The sequence below is a fragment of the Ochotona curzoniae genome, unplaced genomic scaffold (genome assembly GCF_017591425.1).
Source record: "Ochotona curzoniae isolate NIBS_2020 unplaced genomic scaffold, NIBS_Ocur_1.0 contig_2699, whole genome shotgun sequence".
NCBI classification, from domain to species: domain Eukaryota; kingdom Metazoa; phylum Chordata; class Mammalia; order Lagomorpha; family Ochotonidae; genus Ochotona; species Ochotona curzoniae.
In genome coordinates this window covers 2,792,366-2,806,823 of record NW_024465561.1, presented here as the reverse complement: position 1 = coordinate 2,806,823, position 14,458 = coordinate 2,792,366, and the positions used below count along the sequence as shown (strand labels likewise).

The 14,458-nt window shown below is 52.0% G+C and overlaps 1 protein-coding gene across 1 annotated transcript in view; it reads left to right on the top strand.

Annotated features, from left to right (window-relative positions):
* Nucleotides 1–2,083: 2,083 nt before the first annotated feature.
* SPTBN4 (spectrin beta, non-erythrocytic 4) overlaps nucleotides 2,084–14,458 on the top strand; it is a 64,419-nt gene continuing 52,044 nt past the window's right edge. Inside the window, exons 1-3 of the mRNA XM_040976605.1 lie at nucleotides 2,084–2,273; nucleotides 12,884–13,035; nucleotides 13,694–13,867. Coding sequence (XP_040832539.1) covers nucleotides 2,099–2,273; nucleotides 12,884–13,035; nucleotides 13,694–13,867 — 501 coding nt within the window. The 5' untranslated portion in view covers nucleotides 2,084–2,098. The remainder of the gene's footprint in view (nucleotides 2,274–12,883; nucleotides 13,036–13,693; nucleotides 13,868–14,458) is intronic.

The window sequence follows — 14,458 nt, the reverse complement described above, 5'->3', positions numbered from 1 at the left end:
TGCCGCTGCGCACCACGCGCCGCGGCCCGTGGGGGGACAGCTCCGGGCCCGGGGACGCCAGGGAGGCCCGGGGACGCGCGGGCGCGAGCGGGGCGGTGCGGGGAGGCGCGGCGGCGGCGGCGGCGGCGGCGCATGCGGATCCGGCCGTGCGGCGGGGCCGGCGGGGCCGAGCGAGCCGGGCCGGGCCGTGCCGGGCCTCGGATGCCCACAAGAGGGGCTGTCGGGCGCGGCGAGCAGCGGCGGCGGGGCCCAGGTGAGCGGCGTCCCCCCACCTGCCTGAGCATCCTTTCCCTTCCCGAAACCCCGCGCGCCCCGGAGTCGCCCTGGCCAGAGCGGAGGTGGGGGTTGGGGGTCGAGGGCTGAACCATCGCTGCGCTTGGGTCCTGCCCCAGGCCTTGTCCTTCCCGGCTTGCTCCCTGGGCTCACCGGCTGGGCAGCAGCTGTGGAAGGGTCGGTTCCCACCCACAGCCCCACACTGAGCACCGTAGGCCAGTGTTGCCCCCGACATCCCTTCCCACCTGCCCTTCACCTTATTCCTTCTCCGTTCATGTGTTAATGGCTCGGCTGCTAAGTGCCCGCCCATGCCCAGGTATCCTGCATGGGGGCAAACAGTTGGCACCACCTTTAGTGAGGAAGACAGCTGAGGACCCAGGACCCCAGTTGAGTGCTACTTGATTCTGAAGGGAACAGGGATAAGGCAGGACTTGAACTCGGTTTCCATTGGAGTCCAGAACAGGCTTGCTGATTTACTATAATGTGGGTGACACCAGGGATGACTATTGAGTGCTTTGCTGTGGGCCAAATACCACGTTGCTAAGGTTCCCTGGGTTCTTAACTTGTGTGGTCTTCAAACTCTCCTAGCAAGGGGGGTGCTGGGATCATTACCCAGAGAGGGGAAGTGACCTGGCCAAGGTCACACAGCTGGTAGGCAGCCATATGCCTACTTACACACCTTTCCAGAGAAGAAAGGAAAAAACAGTGGCTTTAGCCAGGCCTGCTTCCAAGGGATGGTCTCCACGACGCTGACCCAGGTCCCCAAATGCTTTCTCTGTATCTTGTAGATGGACAATTGCTTGAGTGCTTGGAGAAGCTGGCACCTGACTCCCAGGCACCCCACCTTTGTTAGTCTTAGGTTCAGCTCTGGGGTCCAGGTGGAGAGGAGGGGCTGGCACTGCTGTGCCTGTGGTATTTGCAGCTTAGCAGTGTTCCAGGGCCTAGCTGTTGAGGTCAGATGGAATCTGCCAGTTAGCGATTGCCACAATCGCGCCGTGTAACAAACCACCCGGAAAGTGCGGGCTGAACCCATTACTAAGCATTTGAGGCTGAGCTCTCTACTCGGGCTTGGACTTTGCTGGAAGTTCTGCTGGTTTCTGTGAGCTTGTTCACAATAGCAGCTACAATAGGGGCATCGCTGGCTGACCCTGGCTGGAATGACCGGGGCTTTGGATCTAATCTGGCCCTGACATATTTTTTCTCATGCAAGCGGAAACATGAGGGAGCCCTTGAATGCTAGGCTTAGAACAAGCAAACCAGCATTTCTACTTAATTCTGTTGACTAAAGCAAGTCACATGCCAAACCCAGGGTCAAGGAGTGTAACACAGCTCTACTTTCCAAGGACACACCTTTTTCACCTGAACGGTTTGGGGATGGGGATGTTGGGGGAGGACATGAAAGGAGTGCCTCAGTTTCCTGGCCTGTCAAATGGGCCTCATAAAATAGCCCGTCATTCAGGAATGAAAGCTGCAGGGATTAAGTCAGAGGATGCATATGTGACACTAAGCATAGTGCAAGTGGCCAACAAGCGCTCGTAATAGCTGTGACTGCAGGGTAGAACTCTGCGGATAGCAATGTGATTGTTGTCCTAATAACTGTTACAACGATAGTCAACTGAACCCTGCCCTGTGCCAGGCGCTAAGCCGGATGTTGCACCATGGCCCCGTGAAGTGGTCAAGGTGGGCGTGGCAATCATTTGTTATTATGTCCATTGTAAAGATGGGGAAACTGAGGCTGCTGAGGGGCCAGGACGTATAGCCAGGCTCCTCAGAGTCCAGGCCCTAACCTCCACCTCTTCCCTCCCCCCAGGCCTCACCTTTCCCCATGGCGCAGGTGCCAGGGGAAGTGGACAACATGGAGGGGCTGCCTGCCTCCAACAACAACAACAACCCAGCCACCCGCTGGGACAGCCCGGAGCGGGGCTGGGAGCGGGAGCCGCCTGCAGCCTCCACCACAGCCGCCTCGCTCTTTGAGTGCTCCCGGATCAAGGCTTTGGCAGGTAGCCGGAGAGGAGGGGTGGGCTCCATGCATCTCAGCACTGGAGCTCTTGGTGGCCTTGAGGGAGGAAGGGAGGGGACAGGGTTAGACTCTGGGTGTTGGCTCTGTGGACCGAGCTGCCCGGAGACGTTAATGGGCGCCTCCTGGTTCTGTGCTGTTCAGTAGTAGCTCCTATACAAGTGTGTGTGGCTAGTGAGTACTTAAACGTGGTCGGTGCTGCCCGAGGGACCGTTCTCCATTTCATTTCGTTTTAAGCCCTTTAAATCTAAGGAGCCACTTGCGGGTCGTGGCTGCCATATGGGGCAGCACAGTCTGGGAACCTCAGAAACATAACTCTCCCAGAAACATGGGATTTCCAAGTCCCACCCCTTTAGGATTCCCAAAAGTGGAACCATTGGCCTCTAGGATCCTGGCTGTCATGCTCAGAGATTCTTTGAACCTGAGACTTTTAGAAACACAACCCTTTGGAAACGTCAGACTTGAAAATCCTAGTTTTTTCTCATTTGCCCCAGGAGCGTAGGTCCTTGGAAACCTGAAGTCCAGTCTTCATAGGTGCCTGGGGCTTTGTAATCCTGTTGCTATAGATGTTCACATTAGAAACATGGGTTCTGAGAACGTGAAGGAAGAGTGTGTGTAACTTCTAGGATTTGGCTCTAAAGCCCTGGGGCCCCAGGCCAGCTGGGCTGGTTGGTCACCCGTCCTGTTGTCTTAGAGTGACACCAGTGAAGGCCTGAGCATGCGCAGTTACACAGCATCGGTTGGGTAGGCCGGTGAACCTATGACTTAGTGTTTACAGGGCTTTGGAAAATCAGAGCTGTTTAATCATTAGCACAAAACCCTTGGAGAAGTGTAACTTCGTCATCCTAAGCCCTTACAATGTGAAACACACGTAATGGGAGTTTGGCTCAGAGGTTGAAATGCCTGTTGGGACATGCATATCCCTACATCAAAGGGCTCATTTTTTTATTATTATTATTTTTTAATTTGGAACTCAGAATTGGAGAGAATCTTCCGTCTGTTGGTTCACTCTCCAAATGGCCATAATGGCTGGAGCTAGGAGGGCAAGGCCCAAGCCGGGAGCCAGGAACTTCTGTGTCTCCCACATGAGTCATAGGAGCCCAAGCACTGGGTCATCTGCTGCTGCTTTTCCCAGGCCATCAACAGCGAGTCGGATTAGAAATGGAGCAGCCAAGAGTACAATTGGCACCCATGTGGGATGCCAGCATCATGCAATGATCGGCTTTCCCCATGTGCTGCATAGCTGGCCCTGGATTCAAGTTCTGACTCCTGGCTCTTGGCTTCAGCCTGGCCCAATCTCAGCTGTTGCAGGCATTTGGTGAGTCAACCAGCAGATAGGTGATCCTTGTCGTCTTTCAAAATAAAGCAAATTTTCAGACTTGTTTACGCCCACAAAGGCCACAGTGATTATACCTGGGCCAATCTGAAGCCAGGAGCCAGGATCCTACTCTGAGTCTCTGCTGGCAGGGGCTTAAGGACCTGGGCCGTCTTCTGCTGTTTTCCTGGGTATCATTGTCAAAGAACTCGATTGAAAGTGGAGCAGCTGGGACTCTAAGCAGTGCCCAAGTGAGAAGTTGGCGTCTCAGGCGGCAACTTTACTCACTAGACTGCAATGCCACCCCCAACATCACAGTTACAGAGAGTAGGAACAGAAAGAGAGAGATCTTCCATCCTCTGATTCACTCTCCAAGTGAGCGCAACAGCCAGTGCTATGCCAATCCGAAGCCAGGAGCCAGGAATTTCTTCCAGGTCTCCCACATGAGTGCAGAGTCCCAAGGCTTTGGGCCGTCCTTGACTGCTTTCCCAGGCCACAAGCAGGGAGCTGGATGGGAAGTGGAGCTACAGGGATTAGAACCAGCGCCCATATGGGATCCCGGCATGTTCAAGGCGAGGACTTTAGCCACTAGGCCATGCTACTGGGCCCCCAAGAGAGGAAAATTTTCCATCCATTGATTCACTCCCCATGTGGCTGCAATGGCTGGAGCTGTGCCGATCCAAAGCCAGGAAGTAGGAGCTTCTTCCAAGTCTCCCACATGGGTGCAGGGGCCCAAGGCTTTGAGCCATCCTCCTCTGCTTTTCTAGGTCCCAAGCAGGGAGCTGGATGGGAAGTGGAGCTTTTGGGACATAAACCAGCAGCCATATGGGATCCCGGCGTATTCAAAGCGAGGATGTAGCTCCTGGGCTACTACACTGGGACCTACAGGAAGCAACTTTACCTACTATGCTACAGTGCCAGCTCATTTTCTAATATATTTGATCCTTGACTGAATCTATAGATTATAAAGCCAAGTGGCAGTGAGGTTGTCGACCTTTGTAAGAGGTCGAGCAAGAGTGTCACATTGAAGCAGGGGACAGCTGGGTGAGTAGACAGGGGGCTGTGGGTACCTGCAGCATACCGTGCCAGTGAGCAGCTCTAGCCACGGGGCACGTGTGGACCCAAAGTTACCAGCTCTGCTGTCATCTGGAATTTCCCAATTTACATGAAGACATGGGCCCAGTGTAGTAGCCTAGTGGTAAAATCCTCGCCTTGCATGCATCAGGATTCCATATGGGTGCCAGTTATGTCCTGACTGCTCCACTTCCCATCCAGCTCCCTGCTTGTGGCCTAGGAAAGCAGTTGAGGACGGCCCAAAGCCTTGGGATCCTGTACCCGCATGGGAGACCTCGAAGAAACTCCTGGCTCTTGGCTTTGGATTGGTTCAGCTGCAGCCATTGAAGTTATTTGAGGAGTGAATCAGTGGATGGAAGATCTTTCTCTCTGTATCTCTTTCTCTTTGTATATCTGCCTTTCCAATAAAAATAAGTAAACCTTTATTTTTTAGAGGTTTATTTCTATTTTTATTGGAAATTCAGATATACAGAGAGGAGGAGAGAGAGAGTCGAAGATCTTTTGTCCGCTGATTCACTCCCTAGGTGCCCACAACCTCTGGAGCTGAGCCAATCCGAAGCTAGAAACCCAGAACCTCTTCTGGGTCTCCCACGCAGGTGCAGGGTCCCAAGGCCACAAACAGGGAGCTAGATGGGAAGCAGGGCCACTGGGATTAGAACCAGCACCCATATGGGATCCCAGAGTGTGCAAAGTGAGGACTTTAGACACTAGGCTATCGTGCAAGGCCCAATATTAAGTAAATCTTTAAAAAAAGGATGTTTGCCACAGAATGTGAAGCAGCTTCAGCTGTCAGTCGCCAGATCGTCGCTGTAGGCTTGAACCCGAGACGAACGTTTACTGAACCAGACTCCCAACTGTCCCTGTGGACTCAGAGTCTTGACTTCGCTAAAGCGTGTTGGCTGAGAATTCTAAAGCATCCACAAAATTCCCAGAGGGCTCTCTGTGCTGGCCAACACGAGGGACAGCGTTTCAGAGCCAGCCATGCATCCTGGGGCCTGATCCTGTGGGAGAGGCAGAACCAACCAGACATAGATGACCCAGACAGGTCATGGGCTGCTGCGGCAACACAGGCGGAGGGCTGGGATGGGGAAGTCCGGGGCCTGTGGGATCCCCAAGGAGCTATCTTATCAGTCTAGAGGGATTCCTAGATGCCAGAGACCAGCTCCAGCTGAGTCTGGAGCTCACAAAAGATGTGTGGAGTTGGCGTTTTAAAGATAAAGAGATAAAGAGAAAAGATGGGTCACTATAATTTCATGATCGTAATGGACAATGCAAGAAAGCTGTCCGCTTTATACAGAAAACTTCACAAGCTTTCACACAGACTTTGTACGTCATGGACAAGTGGATATTTCCAAAGCTAATTCTGCAGATGGTTTCACCTTAAAGCCGGGCGTTATCCATTCTGACCTTGCAGCCAGGAGTTCCTCAGCGGGCAGCACATATGAATCAGTAATACACCCCTACTACGTTTCTCATTCTACAAACTTGTCAGTTAGAGGACAAAATATATCACAGAGGGAAAAAACAAAGATCAGAAACAAAAAAACTTTAAATGTAAATTTCCACTACAACCGTTGGCAGAACAACCCCGTAAGTAGTTTGAAAGCATGTTTTACAGTGTTAGTACAAACACGATTGAGCCCCTCCAGCCAAAGGCTCACAGCAGCAGCCAAGAGAACAAAGATTTGAAGGCCCCTCACCACACGTTGCTAATGGCATCAGCTCCCCCTGAGATGTGTTGATCCTGGCATGTTCAGGGTGAAGACTTTAGCCACTAGGCTACGCTGCCAGGACTGTCTTTTTCTTTTCTTCTTAACATTTATTTGTTTGTTTGAAAATCAGAGTTTTATATTGAGAAAGGAGGGGTCTTCCATATGCTGTATCACCTCTCAAAGGGCTGCAATGGCTAGGGCTTGGCTAGGCTGGAGCCAGGTGCTTCATCCGGATCTCCCACATGGATAACAGGGGCCCAGGTACTTGGGCCATCTTCTCCTGCTTTCCCATGCTCTCTGCTGCGAAAACTGGACCAGAAGTGGAGCAGCCAGGACATGTATAGTGCTCACGTGGGATACCATATTGCAGGCAGCGGCTTTAACTGTTAGGCAGCTTTCAGAACGTGGGCATTGTAACCCACATTAGGGCCAAGCATGCATGCCCCTTTAATTTCCGTGCTTCACCTTTAGTCTTTCTTCAACACATTTCTCACGTGGACCTTTCCAGGTGGGTGATTTTGAGAAAATGTGTGTTGTAAGTGTGTGTGTGTTTGTGTGTATGTGTTTATAATGCATATGAAATGGTCAATACATTGTGAGTTTCCACTAGTTCTGCCATTGACCAATTACATCAGAGGACAAAACCCGGGCCAAGCAGCAGAATCAAACAAGTGGTACATGTGAATAATAAAAATAAAAACCCCAGTAAGTGGTAGCCCCAGAGAGGCCCCCAGGCTCCCTGCCTGGGACTGCCAAGGGTGGACGCTGCTGTGCATTGTAGCATCACGGGGCTCCTCTTACTGGTGTCTGAACTTGGTGTACGTGGGATCATGAGGCATGTTTTATCTCTGATCTCACTCAGCTCTGCATCTGTGAGGTCCCTGCTTGTCTTCTCTGTCTTGCAGCTTGTTACTTCCGGTGGCTGTTCCCTGCTCCACAGTGTACATGTGCCAGAGTTCATCCAACTACCCGCCGAGCCACGTGCAGCTGGGTTGAGTTTGAGTTTAGAACAATTGCAACTGGTGGCACTCAACTTTTTTTCCCCTTGTTTTTCCTTTTGTTTTTTTTCATCCAATCTTTCATCTTCCAGAGGCTCACAGCAGCTAGGGATAAACCAGGCCCATAATCGTGAGCCTAGAGCTCAACCCGAGTCTCTCATGTGTGTGACAGGGGGCCCAAGGTATCTGAGCTGTCACTGTTGCCTTTCAGGCTGGGCACTAGCAGGAAGTTAGAGTTGGGAGCGAGGACGTGAGCCCAGCACCCCCATATGGGACATGAGTCTCTTATGAAGCATTTTAGCCATTACCCATGTGCCCACCCCTAGTTCCTGGTGGGCGTGAGCATGTGTTTCTGGAAGAGAAATGGTTGGGTCCTGGAGGAGGAGTCTGTCAGGCTTTATAGCAACTGCTGCCAGGTTGTGTCCCCACCAGCAGTGTCCCAGCAGGTCCCTGCTGGCCCCCACCCACGCCGGCTGTGGAGCAGCTGTGTCCCTGCAGTCCTCCAGCAGGTGTACATCCCAGTGTGGCTCCATTTTGCCTTTCTCCAAGGGACCCCTGGAACCTTCTCGACCCATCAGGTGGAGTCTGTTTTCAGATAACTAGCCATTTGAAGACCCTGTGGTGAAATACCCTTCAAGTCCTTTGTCCATTTTCTTGCTAATTTATCAACCTTTCCCTGGTGATGTTGTCAGATGGATGCGTTGTCAGTATTCTCTGCCACTCTGTGGCTTGTCTGTCTACAGTTGCAATCAGGCCTTTCAATGAACTGTTTGCTTGTTTAGTTTTTGTTTTAGATTTACTTATTTGTGGGCTCAGCATGGTAGCCTAGTGGCTAAGGTCCTCGCCTTGTCTGCGCCAGGATCCCATATGGGCATCAGTTCTAATCTCATCGGCCCTGCTTCCTATCCAGCTCCCTGCTTGTGGCCTAGGAAAGCAGTCGAAGATGATCCAAAGCCTTGAGACCCTGCACCTGTGTGGGAGACCTGGAAGAGGCTCCTGGCTTCTGGCTTTGGATTGGCTCAGCACCGACTGTTATGGTCACTTGGGGAGTGAATCATCGGACAGATCTTCCTCTCTGTCTTTCCTCCTCTCTGTATATATCTGACTTCACAATAAAAACAAATAAATCTTTAAAAAGATAAATAAATCTTGAAAAGTGTAACTATTAATTACAATAACACTTTATTTTTAAAAATGATTTATTTATTTTTATTGGATAGTCAGATATATAGAGAGGAGAGACAGAGAGGAGGATCTTCTTTCTACTGGTCCACTCCCCAAGTGGCTGCAATGGCCAGAGCTGAGCCGATCCGAAGCCAAGAGCCAGGAGCTTCTTCCAGGTCTCCCATGTGGGTGCAGTATCCCAAGGCTTTGAGCCACTCTCCACTGCTTTCCTAGGCCATAAGCACAGAGCCGAATGGGAAGCAGGCTGTTGGGACACTAACCAGTGCCCATACGGAATCCTGGTGCATGCAAGGTGAGAACTTTAGCTGCTGGGCTACCATGCCAGACCCTACAATAACACTTTAAAAAGTGTGTGGAAAATTTGAGCTAGAAGTTTATTTTTTGTGTGGTAAGTTTTGAAATTCGCGCAGATAAAGGCTCTTAAAAAACTTAATGGGGGCCAGCATGGTAGTGAAGCAGATAAGCCTCTATCTGCAATGCTGGTATCCCATACAGGTGTATTTCCTGTCCTGGATGTTCCACTTCTAATCCAGTTTGATGCTAAAGCACCTGGGAAAGCAGCAGAGAATGGCCTAGATTCTTGCACCCCTGCTCCCTCATAGGGGACTCAAAGGAAGCTCCGGGCTCTGGGCTTCAGCCTGGTTCAGCCCTGGCTATGGTTGCCATTTGGGAAATGAACCAGCAGACAGAAGATCTGTGTCTGTGTGTGTGTGTGTGTTTGTAAGTGTGTGTGTCCTTCTCTCCTTGTAATTATGCCTTTCAATCAGATACATTTTTTAAAAACTGTTTAATTATGAAATTTTTTATAGATGCCTATGAAGTTGTAAAAATAGTACATATACTAGCCAGCACTGTGGCACTACAGGTCAAGCCACTGACTATGGTACCAGCATCCCATGTGGGCACTGGTTCGAGTCCTGGCTGCTCCATTTCTAACACTAATTTCCTACTAATACATGTGGGAAAGCAGCAAAAGATGGTCCAAGTGCTTGGGTTCCAACACCCATGTGGAAGACCCAGAAGAAGTTCTGGGTTCCTAGCTTCAGATCACCCCAGCTCCGGTCACTGGGAGATGAATCAACAGATGGAAAAATCTCTCTCTCTCTGTCTCTACTTTTCTCTGTAACAATTTCAAATGATAATAAAAAAATGTAAAAATACACCTTTAAAATAAATCAGAAGGAGAACGATTCACAAATAACTAGTAGGTACATGAAAATTTGCTTAATGTCACGGCCATTAGGCGAGCGCACGTCACAGCCACAGCGAGCCACATGTCACACCCACGAGGGAACCGTAGTGAGTGCTGACAGAGCTTTGGAAGATGAGCCTCTGTGCACCGTGGGTGGGACTGTGAAATGGGAGTGGCACGGCTGCTGTGCGAGAGCGTCTGGCAGCTGCCACGGGAGCCGAGCGCAGAGGTGCCCCGGCCCCAGCAAGCGCTCCCTCTTGGCACTTGGCTTCACTTTCCTCAGTCTCAGTTGCTTTTAGTCAACTATGGTCAGAACATATTAAATGGAAAATTCTGTAAATAAGTCCTCAGTTTCCAATAACAGTGTATGTATCATTTATGATAGCATATTGCTTTAAAAAAAAAGGCAGAGAAAGAGAGAGAGAATGAAAGAGGATACTGATTTTTTTTTTTGGTCATATGCTATAATAACTGTGCACTTATAGGCAGGGCTGAAGCTGGAAACCAGGAATGCCATGTGAATAGCAGGAACACAGCTGCTCATCACGGCCTCCCAGGGTCTGCATTACTAGAAGGAGGCTGGGACAAGATGTTGAAACAAGGCATTCTTCTTTTGAAAGTTATTTATTTTTTTTAAAGATTTATTTATTTTTATTGAAAGGCGGATATACGGAGAGGAGGAGAGACAGAGAGGAAGATCTTCTGTCTGATGGTTCACTCCCCAAGTGACCGCTGGAAGCCAGGAGCTCTTCCAGGTCTCCCACGCGGGTGCAGGGTCCCAAGGCTTTGGGCCGTCCTGGACTTCTTTCCCAGGCCACAAGCAGGGAGATGGATGGAAAGCAGGGCCGCCAGGATTAGAACCGGCGCCCGTATGGGATCCTGGCAGGCATGCAAGGCGAGGACTTTAACCACTACACTATTGCACCAGGCCCAAAAGTTTTATTTTTACTTGAAAGACCGAATTGCACAGACAGAAGGAGAGACATAGAGAGATCTTCTGTCTTCTGACTCGCTCCCCAGATGGCCATAACAGCCTGAGTTGAGCTGATCCAAAGCCGGGAGTCAGGAGCTTCTTCCAGATCTCCCAAGTCTTGGGCCGTCCTCTGCTGTACTCCCAGGCCACAAGCAGAGCTGGAGCAGCCAGGACAGGAACCAGCCCCTTTGTGGAATGCCAGTGCCACAGGCAGAGGCGGCTACCTACTGCATCACAGTGCCTGCCCCTGAACCAAAGCATTCTTGTGGGACATGGATTTCTGACACTGTGTCTTGATCACGATGTATGTGGTTACTGTTGTGCTATGTTGCTCTTGGTGGTGGTGGTCTCTGCTGAATTCATCAGTCAACGCTGTGATAGGCGTGCATGCGTAGGGAAGAGCGCGGTACTGTGCATGTATGGCTGGGGGCTAGCCACAGCTTCAAAATGCACTGGGGAGTCTTTGAACATAACCTCCATGGATAACTGGGGAGACTACTGGATCCTCAAGTTAACTGGAAACCAGGGGAAAATTTGCACACAGATATTCATTGGAGCGTTATTCAAAATAGCTGGAAATTGGGAAAACCCCAAAGCCGCAAAAAAAGTGGACAACTGCAGTGTAGCTACTCAGGGGCCTAGTTTGTCATGTTACTAAATGAAACGCTGATACCTAGGTGACACAGGTGACCCAGGACAGCTTGTTGAATAGGAGAAGTCAACCACACGAGTGGCCATGGTATGTGTGATCCTGTGAATGCCAAATGTCCAGGACAGATCAGTCTATACCAACCAGAAGTAGATTAGTGGTCGCACAGCCCTGGGGAAAAGGAGGGGGTGCTGACTGCAAAAGGCATTTCTTTCTGGGGTGACAAGAGTGTTCTAGCATTCTATGTCGCGATGGCTGAGCAACTCTGTAGGTATGCTTACAAACCCTGAATTCACACTTAAGACAGAGAGGGAGAGATCAAGATCGAGTGAAAGGCAGGTCCCCTGGTTCACTCCTCAAATATCCACAGCAGCAAGGGTGGGGTCAGGCCAAAGCCAGGAGCCCCGGACTACACTTTGGTCGCCCCGTGTGGGTGGCAGGGATTCAAGGACTCAAGCCATCACCGCTGCCTTCGGGGGATGCGTATTAACTGGAAGCTGGATCGGAAGCAGAGGAGCAAGGACTTGGACCAGGCACCTGGTGTAGGATGGGGGCATCCCAAGCCGTGCCACCACCTGCCCCTGAATTTACGCTTTCAAAGGGTGAATGTTAGGTGTATGAATTATAAGTAATATTAAGACTATTATTTAAAGGGGGAAAAAGAGACAGCAAGGGAATGAGAAAAGTCTCCAGCAATTTTCTTTCAGCATGGGAGGCAGAGGTAACTGGTGTTCTGCCATGCCCTGCCATGGGTAAAACTGTCAGGTGCTTCCTCCCTGCACCAGGGAGCTGGGTGGGAGGGCCATGTGTCTGCCCAGGGCTGCTGCTCCAGGGGAGGGATGCAGGAACAATGACCCTGGCCTTCAGGTTCCATTTGGCCCAGTGTGTCCCTACTTCCTCTTCATCGCCCCCCCAACCTGCTCCCAGACAATCTTACTTTTCATCTCTAAATCACTCCTCCTGTCCCTACAGCTTCTGCCCTAATGTAGCCGCCTCCTCTCTCTCCCGGTCCCTGCCATCTCCTCCCTGGTCTGCCATCTGCCCTCTTCACCCTGTCTGATCCACAGGATGTACAGCAGCCAGAGACACCCCTGAAGCAGAACTCGCAGCTCCCCCCCAAACCTTCCATGGCTCCCCAGAAATCACTCGTGTGTCATCTGAGCCCCCCACTACACCAAGACAAGGTGACAGATCTTCCATCTGCTGGTGGGCTCCTCAATGCCCCCAACAACTAGGAAGAGTGCACATCTAGACAGTGATAAACGAGTGAATGTGTGATGACCCCGGGGCCCCAGCACGGCTTGTTATGAAACTCTGAAGGACAGGGAACCTTGGGGAGGCAGGGAGGGCCACTAGATGGGCAGCCAAAGGCAGGGAAGGCTCCTAGTGAGAAGCGCGTCCCTGTGGAAGTGGTCCTGGGGCTGGGGCTGCAGAAAAACCCCAAGAGGCCTGGGGCTGCCCGGGAGCCAGGGTCTGACCCAGGCCCATCTTCCAGATGAGCGGGAGGCGGTGCAGAAAAAGACTTTCACCAAGTGGGTGAACTCCCATCTCGCCCGCGTGGGCTGCCACATCGGGGACCTCTACGCAGACCTCCGAGACGGCTTCGTGCTCACGCGGCTCCTGGAAGTGCTGTCTGGCGAGCAGCTGGTGAGGGGCTGAATTAAGGGAGCCTGGGCCTGGGGTCTCAGCTAGCAAGGGGCCCAGCTGGGGAGCAAGGACAGAGTTCTGCGTCGGAGTCCGCGAATGGACTGTGGGGACCCAGGCGGTGTTGCATGCCACGCGGGTTGGACAGGATTTCTCACCTGAAGTGGGGCCGCTTGGAGCTCAAGGAGTCGTGAGCTGCATGGCCTTGAACAGGGACAAAAGCTACTAACCCGGATAGAGGAATACATTAGGGACGGGACCTGGGATGGGGCTGGATTGGGTTGGGTGTGACTTCAAGGGGGCGGGAAGGGAGGCACGGGGCTCAGGCCCCCAGAACCAGGAGCGAATATTGGTGTCCTGGAGCTGGGAGAGGATGGAAGAGGCGGGGCTTCCTGAGGAGGGGTGTGGCTTGAGGTTTGGGATGGGGTTGCAGTGGAAGGGAAGGGGGAACTTAAGACCTGTGTGCCTCTAGAGAGGGCTCTGGCTATAGGGACAGGACCTCGCGTCTCTGACGATGCGAGGTGCGAGATCCAGGACAGACCACGGGGGCGGGGCAACCCCGTCTGATTACCCGGGGGACAATCCCGTCGGACAACCCCAGGGATTAAGACTGTGAGCGGGGCAGAGCTGCACCGCCCGCCCGACGCCCTTGCTACCCTAGCCCAGACCTACGCGTGGTCGTATGCGGATCCACTCGCTGGAGAATGTGGACAAGGCGCTGCAATTCCTGAAGGAACAGCGTGTGCACCTGGAGAACGTGGGGTCACACGACATCGTGGACGGAAACCACCGGCTGACGCTGGGGCTGGTGTGGACCATCATCCTGCGCTTCCAGGTGAGTCCTCGGGGGTCCCCTGCTCAGGTCACCCACCAAGTGAGCCCCTTGCCCCGGGATCCCTGCCCAGGCCACCCACCAGTGGCACCTAGGGAGGTGTTCCCATCTCTTCACTCATTGAAAAAAGTGTTTTAAAAATAGATTTAGCTTTCTTTCTTTCTTTCTTTCTTTTTTCAAAAAAAGGTTTCTTTTTTTTTTCTTTTACTTGAAGGAAGGTGGAGGGCCCAGCGTGGTAGCCTAATGACTAAAGTCCTTGCCTTGAACGCGCCGGGATCCCATATAGGTGCCAGTTCTAATCCCCGCAGCTCCATTTCCCATCCAGCTCCCTGGTTGTGGCCTGGGAAAGTAGTCCAGGATGGCCCAAAGCCTTGGGATCCTGCACTCATGTGGGAGACCTGGAGGATGTTCCTGGCTCCTGGCTCTGGATTGGCTCAGCACCAGCCGTGGCGCTCACTTGGGGAGTGAACCATCAGACAGAAGATCTTCCTGTCTGTCTCTCCTCCTCTCTGTATATCTGACTTTGTAATAATGGAACTCCATCCAGGTCTCCCCCAGGGTGATCAGGGCGTAAGCACTTCAGCCATCAACTGT